At 44.6% G+C, this 15881-nt stretch overlaps 1 protein-coding gene across 3 annotated transcripts in view; it reads right to left on the bottom strand.

Annotated features, from left to right (window-relative positions):
* LOC146370123 (titin-like) overlaps positions 1-15881 on the bottom strand; it is a 174205-nt gene that overhangs the window by 92173 nt on the left and 66151 nt on the right. For all 3 annotated transcript variants that reach the window (XM_084908769.1, XM_084908770.1, XM_084908771.1), the window contains 23 exons: positions 15451-15849; positions 15087-15365; positions 14257-14526; positions 14029-14168; positions 13412-13538; positions 12995-13261; positions 12627-12893; positions 12189-12452; positions 11290-11429; positions 11068-11194; positions 10424-10690; positions 8489-8755; positions 7952-8218; positions 7255-7394; positions 7035-7161; positions 6577-6719; positions 2832-2955; positions 2461-2727; positions 2231-2328; positions 1969-2137; positions 1175-1444; positions 720-986; positions 357-635 (listed from right to left, as the gene is read on the bottom strand). In XM_084908769.1, coding sequence (XP_084764895.1) covers positions 357-635; positions 720-986; positions 1175-1444; positions 1969-2137; positions 2231-2328; positions 2461-2727; positions 2832-2955; positions 6577-6719; positions 7035-7161; positions 7255-7394; positions 7952-8218; positions 8489-8755; positions 10424-10690; positions 11068-11194; positions 11290-11429; positions 12189-12452; positions 12627-12893; positions 12995-13261; positions 13412-13538; positions 14029-14168; positions 14257-14526; positions 15087-15365; positions 15451-15849 — 4965 coding nt within the window. The remainder of the gene's footprint in view (positions 1-356; positions 636-719; positions 987-1174; positions 1445-1968; positions 2138-2230; positions 2329-2460; positions 2728-2831; positions 2956-6576; positions 6720-7034; positions 7162-7254; positions 7395-7951; positions 8219-8488; positions 8756-10423; positions 10691-11067; positions 11195-11289; positions 11430-12188; positions 12453-12626; positions 12894-12994; positions 13262-13411; positions 13539-14028; positions 14169-14256; positions 14527-15086; positions 15366-15450; positions 15850-15881) is intronic.

The following is a 15881-nucleotide window of genomic DNA, read 5'->3' as shown; positions in this document are numbered from 1 at the left end:
TTCAGTTATTCTGAATTCTTCAGATGATTTTCAGCTTTCTTTGCTTTATAACAAAGCTGACACATCCATCTGTCTTTCAGAGTCACGTCTGCGATTACTGAGAAAAGGTTTAGGACACTGACCTGCCAAAAAGATGCTATAATATTAAACATAATGGAGACAGCCGTTGTATAAACTCCTAAATATGTTTCAACATTACTGTGAGCCATATACAGATAATGAAATAAGGCTGTGTGTACAGTAGAGTCACAGGAACAACTAAAAAAGCACTCAGCACTCAGCAAACTGGCCCTGGTTTCATTAAAGAGTCAAATCCAGCCTGTAACTTCACTCAGATACTGTTACTGCCCACTCACCTGCCACTTTAGCGCTGGCAGTGCACTTGGCGAGCTCTCCTCTGTGATTGGTCAGGCTGACGGTATAGACGGCCTCATCAGCCTTCTGGGCGTCTCTGATCCTCAGAGAGAAGACGTTGTCCCTTTGAGCCATCATGTACTTGCTGCTCTCAAAAATGGTCTCCTCATTCTTCAGCCACTTGGCCTTCGCTCCTTCCGTGTTGGTCTCGCAGTTAAACACAATCTCGCCTCCCTCCTTCACCTCGGTGTCTTTGATCGGAGTTATGATCCTCAGTTTTTCTAAAACAGAATTCAAACTTAATAAAACCAAACCTGCGTTCTGAAATCTGTAATAAGATATGACAAAGACAATAAGTGTCTTACCGATCACTAGCAGATCTGCCACGGCTTTAACAGTGCCAATGTGTGCAGTGTAGCCTCCCTCGTCCTTCAGCTCACAGCTTTTCACAATAAGAGCTCTTCGTTTTCCTTCACTGATGATGCCGTACTTGTCTCCAGCTTCTATCTCTTTGTCTCCTCTGAACCATTTTACTTCGTAGGTGTCTTTGGAGACAGAGCAGGAGAACTCTGCCTTCTCGCCCTCCACCACTTCCTGGTTTTGAGGCCGGGCGATGAACTCAGCTGCCAGTTCTGCAAAGGAGAAGAAGACGGAGTTAAGGTTTGGTGGATTAGTGGATTTCTCCACGTTCTTTGTTTTGCTCTTCAGATTGCTTTAGAAATCATTACAAAGAAAATACTTTAGAAAGATAATGACTCGGATAGGTAATTGGTGACTTCAGTTTCTTCTATAAAATCAAAAAGTAAGCGACGTTTTTTACCGTTGAGTTTGAGCGTGGCGGATGTCCTGATGGTGGGACTCAGCCTGCAGTTGTAATCACCAGCGTCCTCCATCCTCAGGTCCCGGATGATCAGGATCCTCTTGCGTCCGTCCGTCTGTTGTTCGTAGCGACCTCCCTCTGGGAGCTCCTCGTCCCCTCGATACCAGGTAACCTCAGCGCCGGCCTTCGACACTTCGCAGATCATCTTCACGGTGTTCGTCTCTGTTCCCTCCACGTTGGACAGGTTCTTTGTAAACCTGGCTGCCTCCTCTGAAGGAAACACGAGCACCAGGAGTTCATTTACAGAGAAATATCCATCTATTAAGTCAAGCCTAAAATTGTATGTTTATAGTTTTTACAAGAATATTTCTTCAGCAGACAAATTTCCTGCAGTGGTTAGAAAGCTGAACGTCATCAGTGAACAATGTTTTATTTTCCAGCAGAACAAACATCTGTGGCTGACATGAATAAAAACGTCACTTTTTTTCTCATTGGAAGGTTGGTGAAACTGGAAATTCAACATGAATCAAACACATGAAATAGATCATGGGTAGGCAACTCCAGGCCTCGAGTGCCGGTGTCCTGCAGGTTTTAGATCGCACCCTGGGTTAACACACCTGAATCAAATGGTTAGTTCATTACCAGGCCTCTGGAGAACTTCAAGAAATGCTGAGGAGTCATTTAGCCCTTTAAATCAGCTGTGATGGATCATGGACCCATCTAAAACCTCCAGGACACCGGCACTCGAGGCCTGGAGTTGCCTACCCCTGAAATAGATGAATAATGTTCCTCACCGATGACCGTGAGTATGCCAGAGGTCTTGGAGGTTCTCGCATCACATTCGTACTCGGCTTCGTCATCAAACACAGACTTGTGGATGATAAGGATTCTCTGGACTCCCTTGGCAATGATCTCGTACTTCTTTCCTTTCCTGATCTCGCCACCGTCCTTGAACCAGCGAACCTTGAAAAATGACGACACAAGGGTTAGTGGAGAGCGTGAGAGCGGTTTCAGTCTGATCGACAGCAGCGACTGTTTTCATCCTGCTGAGCTCACCTTGGCAGACTCACGAGAAACTTCACATTCAAACTTGGCAGACTCCTTCTCTCTGACCTCAACATCCTGCAGAGGCTTTGTAAACTCAACATACGGAGCTGTGAATGGAAAAGGCCACAGCATGAGCACAGTTATGCTTTACACTATGATTCATATTTTAGACTATTTTAATGTTCAGCTGGAGGTGTGACAGCAGATTTGAAAGATTAAAGCCTGGTTAAGGTCCTTACGTGTAACTTCCAGGAAACAAGAAGTCTTGAAGTCTTTGGCATCACACGTGTACAATTTGGCATCTTCAGGAGAGCAGTCGTGAATGATCAGAGCTCTCTTGCGTCCGTCCACGATGGTGTCGTACTTCTTGGTCTTTCTGAGCTCCTGTCCCTCCCTGAACCATCGTACCTCAGCATTCTCACGGGAAACCTCACACTCCAGAGTGGCCGTGGCTTCCTCCTCCACCGTCTGATCCTCCAGAGGCTTTGTGAACTCAACCGGTGGCTCTAAAGGTACAGAGACAGACGTGGTTAACAGGTGATAACCACAGCCTCCTGTTAGAAATGCTTTGTCCTCGATCCTCGGAGCCCGGTCTGAGCGAGTGCCGTACCTCTGACGATAAGCTGAGCCTGAGTCTGGAAGTCCTTGGCAGTAAGTTTGACCTCGCCGGCCTCCGACAGGTTCACATCTCGGATGGTCAAAGTGTGAACTCGGCCCGCCACCCGAGTCTTCACCTGCAGGAACCGAAAACAAACCGACCGTTACACTTACACACGAACACGAGCTGAACGCGTCACCATGAACACAGATACAGGACGGTCACTTAAATAATCATTATAAATAATAATTACTCTTATTCTGGTTCACTTGTTAACAGGCGGCGAGTCTGAGTGATGACTGAATAACTCCGAGTGTCAAACTGATAAATCAGGGAAAAATACCATTTTTATTTTTTATTGTCCACAAACTTCCAGCCTTGATTCACTTTGAGAAGCTACATCATAATAAAATATTTAAGAATTTTCTGCAGATGTGTTTTTATAAATGAGTGAAAAACTTTGGTCATATCAACAGAATAAATTTCACTTTACTAATTTATTATTCAGCTGATCGAGCTGCTCTCTTTCACACACAGGCAGGTTTCTATCACTGGGCTGCTTTTTCCATTTTCTCCAGCAATGAATTAAACTCCTTTGTGTTTTTAAATAAAACTCATTTGTGATGTTTAATTCATAATTAAGCTTTATTAATTAATTATTTGGGTTCAGACACTCACCTGCTAAAAAACACTGTTCAAAAATATCCAAAAATTTTAAATTCTGAAAAAACGTCATAATTAATCAATAATAATAATAATAATAGTTTGCGGGGATAGGTTAATTGATGAATCCAAATTGCCCATAGGTGTGAATGTGGGAGTGAATGGTTGTCTGTGCCTGTGTGTCGGCCCCGCGACAGACTGGCGACCTGTCCAGGGTGGACCCCGCCTCTCGCCCTATGACCGCTGGGATAGGCTCCAGCACCCCCCGTGACAAGCGGAAGCGAATGGATGGATGGAATAATAATCATAATAATCATAATCATAATTGTTTTATTTAGCAAAGCGCCTTTCGAAACACTCAAGGACACTGTACACAAGCAATAACAACAACAAACATAACAATTTACAAAATAATAAGGAGAAAATAAATGAAAGTAGCAGGATGGAAACATTTATGTGGAAGTTTGAGTCTGGACTTAAAAAGAGGGAGGGAAGTGATGTTTCTTATCTCAGGAGGAAGGGATGATGGGGGCAGAGCAGCAGAAAGCCCTGCGCCCCACGGTGGCTAGCCGGGGGGAAGGGATGGTGATCTGAACCAGAGCGGTATGAAGGCGAGAGATGATGGGTAGCCTTGAATGTGCACAAAAGTATCTTGAAATTGATGCAGTATTTAACCAGAAGCCAGTGAAGCTGCTGCAGAGCAGGGCTGATGTGGTGCATAGAAGGAGTCCTGGTGATGATACGAGCAGCAGAGTTCTGGACACGTTGAAGCTGATGGACAGATTTTTGACTACGACCAAAAAGAAGAGAGTTGCTGTAATCGATCTGGGAGGTGACCGGGCTATGAACAAGGATGGCAGCGGCATGTGGGGAGAGAAAAGGACGGAGACGATTAAGGTTACGGAGTTGGAAATATGCAGACCGAGAGACGTTACTGATGTGGGAGTTAAAAGATCGAGTACCATCGCCGATGACATGCAGACTTTTCACACATGGGGAAACGGAGACCGGCGAATTATTGATTGTAATAGAAAAGCTGTTAGTTGTGGACAGTGTTTGTTTAGTGCCGACCAGGAGGAGCTCAGATTTGTTACTGTTGAGTTTGAGAAAATTGGAAGAGAACCATGAATTTAGTTCAGCTAAACAGGAGTGAGGGAGGACGGGGGAGAGCAGAATCAGGTTTAGTGGACAGATACAGCTGGGTGTCATCGGCATAGCAGTGAAACTGAATATTGTATTTACAAAAAATGTGTCCAAGCGGAAGACGGTAGATAATGAAAAGAAGAGGCCCAGGACAGATCCCTGCACGCCTGCAACCAGAGGAAAGGGCTGAGAAGTGAAGGATTTAAGTCGAATAAACTGAGTGCGATTTAAAGCTAGTGGAGTATGGGAGAGACCGATGGAGGCTAGCCTACTGAGGAGAACTGAGTGAGAGATAGTATCAAAAGCAGAAGTGAGATCGAGGAGAATAAGAATGGAGAGTAAACCAGAGTCAGCTGCCACGAGAAGATCAGTGAGTATTTTTATTAGTTTCAGTGCTGTGGGACGGACGAAAACCAGACTGGAACTGTTCATACAGATTATTATTAGTGAAGTATGAGTGGAGCTGTGTGGCGACTGTCTTTTCAAGAAGTTTTGATAGAAATGGTCAATTGGAGACGGAAATGATCAAAATTACTGGGATCTAACCCTGCTTTTTTTTCAGTATTGGGGTGATCACCGCAGCTTTGAAGGGAGCAGGAACAGCTCCAGTGGTAGTGAGGAGCCGATGAGAGCAGATATGAGGGGAAGCAGAGAGGGTAGACAGGCTTTGACCCAAACTGTAGGAACGGGGTCCGGGTAGAAGCTTTTGACTTACAGATGAGATCTGAGATATCAGTGACAGAGGGAAGCTGGAAAACAGAAAAACTGTGTGATGGGAGAGGAAGTACAAAGGAAGAGCTACAGGCAACTTCAGACGGCAGGACTTGGTGTGTTTTGAGGATTTTCTCAGAGAAAAATAACATTAGAGAGTCGCAAAAGGACGATGAGTAACGGTGAGCAGGGAGAGGATCTGGTGCTCTAACAGTTAAACAGTGAAAACAGCATCTTAGAGGAATCTTCGTTCGAACAAATAATGGTCGAGTAGTGCAGATTTAGTTTGACTGATACATTCCTTATAATGCAAAACATGATTATTAATTCAAGCACATGTAATATGTTTAGAAACTACCAGGAACACAAAATGATCTCGACCTGCTGAGAAACGTTCGTTTATTTAATGGAGATGAAAGAATCTGAGGCGACACTCGAGGGTCAGAGTTACAGATAAGAGCCGCATGTTTATCTCCCAGATATTTTTAGCTGCAGCCTCTGCAGACACAGAGAAACATCAAACATCACAAAGACAACTTGTCCTCATCTGCAAAACAAAACTCGTGTCTTTTCTTCATAATCCAAACTGGGATTCAGATTTTGAAATTCTTTTAAAACTCAGCATTGTTGCTCAGAGAGAGGAACAAATCAGAGCCCGGCGACCGTAAACGTGTCCTGATGGCGACTGTTTAAAATCAGATGTGTGACAGACTCAGTGCAGGTCTGTTTGTGCCTGTTTCCACTAAAAGGTCCCATCTCACATTTTAAATCACATTAAAAAAGGTTTGTATGCTCGGATTTTCTAACCAAAGTTAAAGTTTCCAAATCTGGAGTGAAAATGTTAAAAATGTGAGAACAGAAATACAAAACATATAAGCAAAGCTTTCTTATCACAAAGATAGTATTTCATTAATGCTGTCTGTGTGATCACAACAGAAACTATGAAATCATTTCTTTTTGCACCGACTCGGTTTTTTGCAGGAAATCGCTAAAATTCTCAAGGCTCAATAAAAGTAACGCTCTGTTATTTTTTTAGTGTTTTACTGGATCCACGCTAACTTTCTTTATTTCTGTCGTCCCATTTCTTTTGCTTCTTCTTTTGTGGTGAAGTGGAAGTTTTACGAGTGAGCGAATTCTTCCAGAGAAACATTTTGTTAAAAAGGAGGCAAAGCTCTGTGAGCGGTTTCTCCGGTGTGGAGCGAGTTACAGGAGAGGCGGGCGCTGCTGTGGTCAGACTCACCCGGTCGCTGGCCTCCATCCTCTGCCCTCCCAGGAACCACTCCACCGCGATGCCCTCGTACGACAGCTCGCACTCAAAGATGGCCGTCTCTCCAGCCGTCACCGTCACGTCCTTCAGAGGATGGACCAGCGTGATGGACCGAGCTGAGGGTAAAGACATGGTTAGCTCCTTCAACAAATGAACCGGCGTGCACTTGCTGGAGATCCTGTGGTCTGGTTCGTGTTTCAGGTTACTGCTCCTCCAATCAGAGAGCAGCCTGCCTTCAGATAAAGACTGAAGTGGTGAAAATAACCACAGGCCCTGATTGGCTGAACACTTACAGAGACATGCGACACCCGTGTGTGACAGAAACCAGGGCTGCTGTTTGCGTGTGCTTCAGCCAAACGGCACGGAGCTTCCTCCGTTTCAGAGACGTTTTGTCCATCGTTTAAAAAATAAGGGCTAAAATGACCTCTGACCTTTGACTCTGAGCTGGGCGCTGGATCTGGCGTTGGCTGCAGAGAAGTCAACGGGTCCTGCCATGTCCATGCAGACGTTGTAGAGGATCAGCAGGTGTCTGGTTCCTTCCTCCTTAATCTCAACATCCTGAGGTAAACACGAGCACATGAAAGTCAGCTGAACGCATCTTTGTGGCGATGAATATGAAACCGACTGCCCGGCGGGTCACTGCAGACTCACAGCTGACTGATGAAGAGCTTCTCCCTTCAGCTTCCAGTTTCCATGGACATCCTCCTCAGAAATCTCTGTCTCAAACTTGGCTGTTTCTGTCTCCGTGACCTCCACACTGTACAGCGGACGGACAACTTTGATATCCCGCTCTGCAAAAGGACAGAAATCGCTATAAAAACCAGCAACATCTTCACCCGTGGAGCGCCTGTTTGTTAAAGCAGTCAATTTAACTTCGCTAATGATGAGGCTCTAATTTACAAAGCTGAGGATCCACCAAGAAACCCAACCGGTGCTTCTCTCCAACATTTCTACAGAGAGGGGACGAAATGCTGACAAAGCTCTGTCAGCCTGGTGACCTCTGTGCTTATCAGAACAAAACATCATTTATGTTCACATCAAAGGTCTTCAAACAGCTGAACTGTAACTAACAAAGCACATATGCAGATACGATGGCTACAGATGCCAAATGATCCGTTTATTACCGTCTCAGCTCATTACCAAACACTTCGGTTTCTGTTTGTCTGTTTGTCAGGTCAAAGGTCAGACTGATTGTATTTACATGGACTTTTACCAACAGCTAAAAACTGAACGTGTTCAGAGAATTCCAGAGAAGCAGCATGCATAAAGCATGAGAGCTGGGACGTTTACATTGTTAGCTATTACAAAAATATAATGTCTGAGGCGTTTGATCAGATCCATGGTTTACCTTCAATGTTGAGCTTAGCTGTGGTTTTGTCTGAGCCGCAGTCGCAGGTGTACTCTCCGATGTTGGCCTTCTCTGCCTTCCTCACCATCAGGATGCGCTTCTTGCCATCGGTGACAATGGCGATGTTCTTGGAGGGGGTGATCTCCTTCCCATCCTTAAACCATTTCACATCAGCTACAGCCTTGCTCAGCTCGCAGACCAGCTTCACCTCGTCCCTCTCCACTGCCGTGTAGTTCTGCAGCTTAGTGGTGAAGTAGGCGTCACCCTCTGTGTGGGGAAACGTACTTTCATTATGAAAATCAGGCGTCAGAGAAGCGTGTCTGAATCAGTTTGACAGGATGAACTCTTGGATGTTGGTGGGTGTGGCTTGCTGTCACCTGTTCTGTTTGCTTTGTTTACACCTGTTTTCTTTTTCTTTGGCTTTTAAATCAGAATGAGTTGTGATTGCTTTAATGTTTGTTCTTTCTAAAGCCCTGTCGTCTGGTCCTATGTTTTTATGTCATTTGTTTCAATGTGCTTTAGAAAGGAGGCACTGACCGATGACAGTGAGCATGGCGGTCATGCTCTTGTCCATGGCCTCTACTTTGATCATGGACGTGTCGTCGATGATGACTTCCTTGAAGGCCAGCGTGTGAACCTTCGCCTGTGCTGACATGTGAACAACTTTGCTGGGATGAAGTCGGACGTCGTTCTTGTACCAGACCACCGGGATCTTGTCATGTGACAGCTCCACGCTGAATTCAGCTGTTTCACGCTCCTTTACTGTCACATCCTTGATCGCTTTGACAAACTCTAGGCGAATACCTGCCGCAGGAAGACATCAGACATTGGTACATTTAACTTTCAGTAGAAGCAGAACACAGCAGATTTGTATTTGTGACTCACAAACAAACAAAAATGAGCACCAGCGCTGTGTTCAAAGTACAGATGGACGATCCGATATTACGTATCGGTCCGATACTGACGTAAATTACTGGATCGGATATCGGAGAGAAATAAAAAATGTAATCCGATCCATTAAATATCAAAAAAACACCTCACAAAACTTAACCGTAGCACGTCGCAGCAGTATGCGTCAGGTGATAGAGCAGCTGTGTGTATTTGTAGCCTCAAACCAGCATTTCATCTCCGAGGAAGTTTTCCCAGAGAGAAGTAAAGCAAGTGTGTAAGTTCATCTCTGAATGTTTGTAAAGCATTCCAGCGTTAAGCTTAACAACCGATATATGGAACGACTACCTCTCTCTCTCTCTCTCTCTCTCTCTCCTGTTGCTACTTCAATCATGAAACTGATCAATGATCAGCTGATCGGCTTTTCTGTCGTGAGTCCGTCTCTCTTCTTTGTTTTTGGCCCACTTTGCGCCAAAAAGAGGAAACCAGCGGCTGAACAACAGCAGCACGTTTAACCTTGATAAGCTGTTGTTAGAATTGATTTAATATTACTTTCTACACCAGGATCTTTTTCTACGCAGCTGACGGCTGGTAACTGTGCAGGGGCGGATCTAGCAAAGTTTAGCCAGGGGGGCCGATAGGGCATGAACAGGGAAAAGGGGGCACAAAGACATGCTTTTCTTTTTTATTCTCATTTAAAATGCTTTTAAGTTTAATAAATAATTATCTGAATCTTACACCCAAAGTTTTAATCTGATGTAAAATATATAGGAGTCCATTACTGTATATAGTAACTATTAAGTCTAATATACCCTAGCAAGCTATAGTACTTTTTCCTTTGGGAACCATCTGTGCAGTCTGCAGTTCTGTAGAAGAAAGATGTTGAATCTATTTAATTATTCTTGAAAAATTATTTATTTCTGTGCATTTTCTTTCACACTGCATCAAATTACAGTTGATTACATCGATTAAGCATCATGAGGTGGGTGGGGGGTGGTTCCCTATTTTTTATTTTTTTTTGCTGGGAGTTTGCAACCCTATTAGTTAGGTTGCTTAATATTTCTGCTAAGTACTCTTTAAAACACCAGAATAGGGAGGATGGAGCAGGTTTAAGTTTATTAGATTGATCAGTTTTGCTGAACTATGAAATATTTTGGGTGCAGTGCATTTTTTGCATACAGGTATAACAGAATACCTTTAGTGTTGTTTATTTAAACTTGAGTATGAACTTATACAAAAAGCAGCAAGATATTAAAAAAACAGTTTTATTGATTAAAAAACACTATATCGGATTCATATCGGTATCGGCAGATATCCAAATTTATGGTATCGGTATCGGACATGAAAAAGTGGTATCGTGCCATCTCTAGTTCAAAGTGAACCGAACCAGAAGACAAAGCAGAGGCAAAAATCTGCCAAACTGAATTCATCAAAAAGGTTTGGACAGAAGTGTTTATTTGGCAAATTTAAAACTATAATAATTTGATCTAAATGTGAACATATGATTATAATGTGCCCTGACTCTCTGAAGGTTTCACTGGTGCCAAAGGAGTTTAAAAAAAATGAATACAACCATGACGTTACCTTGTATAACCAGTTTGCCCGTCGTCCTCTTGTCCTCGGCCTCAAACATGTACTTTGCCTCGTCATCGTAGGCGGCCGATCGGATCACCAGAACGTACAAATTTCCCTCCTGGATCACCTCGTACTTTTCATCGCTCTGCAGCTCCTGTGAGCCTTTGAGCCAACGGAAAGTCTTTGGAGTTCTCGACACCTCGACCTCGAACCTCACATCATCCTTCTCATAGACCTGAACATCAGTCATGGGTGTGAGGAAGTTCAGCGGGAGTTCTGAAGAAAAACAGTGAGAAAACTGGTGTTTATCGTATATTTGCAAAAACTTAGCCTGTTGAATTTAGATAATCACAAGTAATTATCAGTATAGTTCATTTTTGAGGATTCCTCTCGTCATAACGAACTGTGACAGTAACCAACACAGAGTAAAAAGTATTGATGTTTTTATATATGGTGTCTTTGTTCAGTGGAGATGAAGTCTGATGAGAAGTCAGACCTGAGAAGGTGAAGCTCAGACGGAGGTTTGATCGAACTGCTGCGATCCCCCGCTGGCTTATTCTATGAGACGCTCTCATTTTTAGTTTCACATTTTTAGGTTACAATGATTTTAAATGTTTTTTATGAAATATGATGAGGTCAGTGGGCTGGTTTACCTTTGACCTTGAGGTTAGCGGAGCACTTGGCGTTAGCAGCAGAGTACGCCACCTCGCCGGTCATGGACACTTTGCAGTTGTAGAGGATCAGCGTGTGCTTGCCTCCTTCCTCGATGATGTCCACATCCTGTTAAACAAAGACGTAAACAGTCACTGATAAACTGGCTTCATGTTATGGAGAGCGCTGCCAATGAGGCGCTTGTGATGAAGCAAAGCACTCACAGAGGACGGACTGAGCACCGCTCCGTTCAGCTTCCACTGTCCGTGGACGTCGTCCTCAGAGATCTCCACTTCGAAACGAGCCGTTTCTCCATCAAACAACTCCACGCCATAAATCGGCCGAACAACTTTGATGTCGCGTGCTTTTGGGAAAAAGGGTCATGATATGAAAATGCAGTTTGTTTTGCTTCTGGAAGAAAGGACTGATTTTACAGCTAAACAACAAAAAATGGAAGAACTGGAAACTATCAGTTTCAGTTTGTTCCCTCGGATTTCTCATTTTAAGTTCTTTTTTAATTTGATTTAAAGAAAGTAAATCCATCAGTCTGTCCTCATAGACAGCCTCGGCGGCCTCGGTCAGTCGCTAGGGGAAAATGTGGATTCTGGTTGCAGAGTGATTTTTGGGTCACGTTGCCATGGTTTCCTGCAGTTCCCATGGAAGACTCGGCTGCAAACTCGCCCACAGCTCACCATGAAAAGTTCGCCTTCAAAGTTTTTATTTTTCATTCATTTTTAAAGTTGTGGTGATTTCAGCATTGAGGCACAACTTTTAAATGCTCTTTGCATCTCTTTTTTCACTGCTGCTCAGTGAGTGTTTGCAGAGAAGCTGCTGTCTTTGATGTGAACTGCAGGCATCGATGTGTCATTCCCAGACCGGTGTGGAGATGTGCATTTTTTCCTAGAGACGTGAGGTTGCTACGAGGTCGCTCACTAGGCTGACGAGGCCTGGACCTCCCTTTGGAGTCATGTTTCCTTGTGCAGTGAAAGGCTTGAACATTTAACGTTTTACGGGTTTATTTTGACCTAGCAACCTGTAAATCTTAAACAGCTTTACGATTAATTTATGATTCAACTGATTTTTATGTTTAAAAGAATTTAGGCAATCATGTCATCGTGCTTACCTTCAATATTGATGTTGGCTGATGTCTTGTCTGTTCCACAGTCACATACATATTTGCCTTTGTCGCTCAGTTCCACTTTCTTCAGGACCAGAGACCTGCGCGTGCCCTCTGACCTCATGATGACCATCTTGGAGGCGATGATTTCCTTCTCTTCGTGGTACCAAAGCACCGGGACGTCTTTGCTCAGTTCACAGTCCAGGGTCACCTCTTCTTTCTCGGTGGCTGAGTAATCCTGTAGCTTCACCACAAAGATGGGGTCACCCTCTGGAGCAGACAGGAAGTTTTGGTTTAATACAAATAATTTGTAGATTTTCATAATTTTTCTCTGTGAAGAGCAGTCTTGTAATGCAGTATACAATATGAAAATGCAAAAAGTGAGTCATGTAAGTCACGCTACTGTGAAACAGAAGTGAAAAGGAAACGAGGGAGCGCAGTTACCTACGACCGTCAGTTTGGCCATGGAGTAAATGCCTTTAGCCTCTGCCTTAATTTGGCAGGTATCATCTAGACTCAGCGTCCTCATTTCTAGAGTGTGTCTCTTTCCTTCCACGTGAATGAGAACCGTTCGGCTCACGTGGAGTTTGACTTCGTTTCGGTACCAGACCACTGGCACGTTCTCATGAGACAGCTCGAGATCAAAGCGTGCCGCGTTACCTTCTTTGACCGTTTGGTCCTGAAGCGGCTGGACAAAACTCAGCCTCATGCCTGGAATACATCGAGTCAGCGCAGACAGACATTGGCCACTGAACGAGCTCACAGAGGAAACATGAACAACATGAAGCGTGGCGCTTCTCTTTGCCACTTACCCTCCACCATCAGCTGAGCCGTTGATTTCTGACCCAACGCTTCGATCGTGTACTGAGCCTCGTCGTCAAACTCACAGCTGTTTATGATCAGCATGTGCTTCTTTCCGTCATCAATTATTTCATATTTAGGACTTGGAGTGACAATCTCTGTCCCCCTGAACCATATGACCTTTGACACGTCCTTAGTGATGGTGCACTCAAACTTAGCCTGCTTCTTTTCAGGCACAGAAAGGTCCTTGAGCGGGTCAACAAAGCCCATTTCGATTTCTGAGAGGTGCGAACGATTTGGCAATTAATAACAGAAACAAAGACACAACCACAGCGTCTCTTACCGTGTTTGCTCTGCAACAGTTTTCCATGACCAACAAAATGCAGCAGGTTGCAACAGATGAAGTTTTGTCTTTGGTAAATCCGTACCTTTGACGGTGAGCATAGCGCTGGTGACGGCGTTCAGAGCCTGGTATGTCACTTCACCAGCCTGATCCAGCTGCACGTTTTTCAGTGTGAGGAAACGTTTTTTGCCTTCAGCTTTAATGTCACAGGTCTGCAAAACAAAGAGGCATGAGTGCTACTTCCCTATTCACATTTCTATAAACCCAAATCATGCAGGCTACTAAATTTACTACAGCACAGAAGTATATGATCTTCTCATTTGTGGTTTCGAGTGGCCTGAGTCCTGCGACGAGCCCACGTTTAGCTGCTATCTCACTAGCTGGGCCCACGTCCTCATTTTAGGTTTGACAGCACATTAGTAGGTAAAGGTGACGCTTGGACATGAACTGAGCTGCGGTTTGGGGAAGGCCTCAAAGGGGCGACGGCTCCTGGCAGATCCCCGTGCACTAAATAGAAGTGAAGACTTGAAAAGCGGAGGGAGGGTGGGGCACGGAAACGAGAAGGAACAGCCTGGTGAACTGGGGGAACCTATATAGATGAGAACTGGACGGAGCATGTTTGGAGGCGTGGTCCCGCTCCTGAAATTCAGATATTTATCTCCAATAATTTACTCTGAGACAAAGCACTGTTAAATATCTTACCGGAGATCTAGTCAACACCTGGCCTTTCAGCTTCCATTCACCGGCCACATCGTCCTCTGATATCTCAGAGTCAAAGTTGGCCTCTTCCTTCTCAACCACCTCCACACTGGAGAGTGGCTTCAGGATCTCAGCCTCACGCTCTGAAAGCAGCCAAAGAAAGTTAAAGTTAGAAATCTTTGCGATTGGAAAAGCGTGGTCCTCATGCTTTCCCAGCGTGGATACACCAACCTCCAAGTGTCAGCTTGGCTGTATATCTGCGATCCTCCACCTGGATGGTGTAGTCTGATACATCATCAGGCTGGCAGTTATCGATGCTGAGCGTCATGTCCTTTCCATCTTTAGTGATCTCGACCTTGTCAGAGGGAGTAAGCTCGTTTTCTCCTTTGAACCACTTCCAGTTGGGCGTGTCCTTGAACAGCTCACACTTGAAGGTGGCCTTTGCCTTTGGTTTCACATGCTGGTCTCTCAGAGGCTTCACCAGCCAGTCTTTGATGGTTTCTGAGGAGGAAGGGTTCACATTATATTTGTTCCTACAGTGGAAAACTGCTCAACAAGACACACTCTTATGCCTCAGTCACACTAAAGAAATATGACAACGACTTCTGTGTAACTAGGGAAAATCTTTGGTTAACTGGATTGGTAGATTGGCTGCAAGAGAGCTTGAGTGTGCAGACTGACACCGTCCTAGTGCAGCTTTATTGCCATCTTGATGCATCAAGGTCAGATTAAAGATGGCGAGGGGTTCCCGTCTTTGAGCAGCCATCTTTGCCAGAACAATGAGACTGCACACCGTCACAGTAATTTTGGTTGTGCCATGGTCTGTTTTCTCTGGTGCAGCACAAGGCAACTCAAACAGGGATCAACTTAGGCCTTAAATGGTGCATAAACACAAGCTCTACTGTTCATGGTAGCTGCCCTTCATATTGTTTTTTAACTGTTGGGGGACAGTTTCAGCCTGGGACCAATCCAGCTTGTAGGTTGACTCACCCTGAATGATGGACGGTACAATGACTGTATTTATCTTGTTTCATTGCTACCATACTCTGCAGACTTCTTACCAATAACTTTGACGTTAGTTGTAGTCTTGACGTCCTCCTGTCCATCGACCTCACAGGTGTAGGCGCCGCCATCTTCATCGGTGGAGTTCTGGATGGTCACTGCATGCTGCATGCCAATTACATTAACGGCCACTTTTCCGGCCTTTGTTTTCAGAACCTGACCGTTACGTTTCCAAATGACGTCCCGTTCTTTGTTCAGCTCACAGGTGAGGTACATTGGCTGACCCTTAATGCATGTTGTCTCTGGTTCCAGTTCCTTCAACCATTTCACAGGCAGCTCTGTGGGGAAAAGGTGATTAAAAGTGTTTTCATGAATGTCAAATAAGTTTTTAAAAATTGATGTTGGATTAAAACAATCGTTTACCTTCAACAATTAACTTGGCTGTGCATGTTATTTCCTTGCCCGCATTCTTAGCCACACACGTGTATTCTCCAGTGTCAGATAGCTGCACATCAATAATGTGCAACTTGCGATCTTTGCCATCAGACGTAAACTTGTGCTTGGGGCTCTCACGCAAGTTGCTGTCATCTTTCATCCACGAAGTGATGGCCGTGGAAGGCGAGACCTCGCACTCAAACACCGCGGAGGAGCCGATGGACTCAGCTTCCTGCAGCACAATGTCCTTAAGCTTCTTAATGAACTTCAGCTGGACAGGTTTCAGCTTGAATCCTCCAAATGGTTCCTCGGGAGGTGATGGGCCTTTTCCACCTGGCTTTAGACCCCGGCCCCTGCCTCCATCACCAGGAGATGGAGTTTGTCTCGCTGCAACATCAGACACAAAAACTCCTCTTGTT

The sequence above is a fragment of the Perissodus microlepis genome, chromosome 16, assembly GCF_051167445.1.
Source record: "Perissodus microlepis isolate ML-2025 ecotype Zambia chromosome 16, ASM5116744v1, whole genome shotgun sequence".
In the NCBI taxonomy this organism is placed as follows: domain Eukaryota; kingdom Metazoa; phylum Chordata; class Actinopteri; order Cichliformes; family Cichlidae; genus Perissodus; species Perissodus microlepis.
The sequence above is the reverse complement of the archived record's forward strand: the minus strand, read 5'-3'. Positions and strand labels throughout refer to the sequence as shown.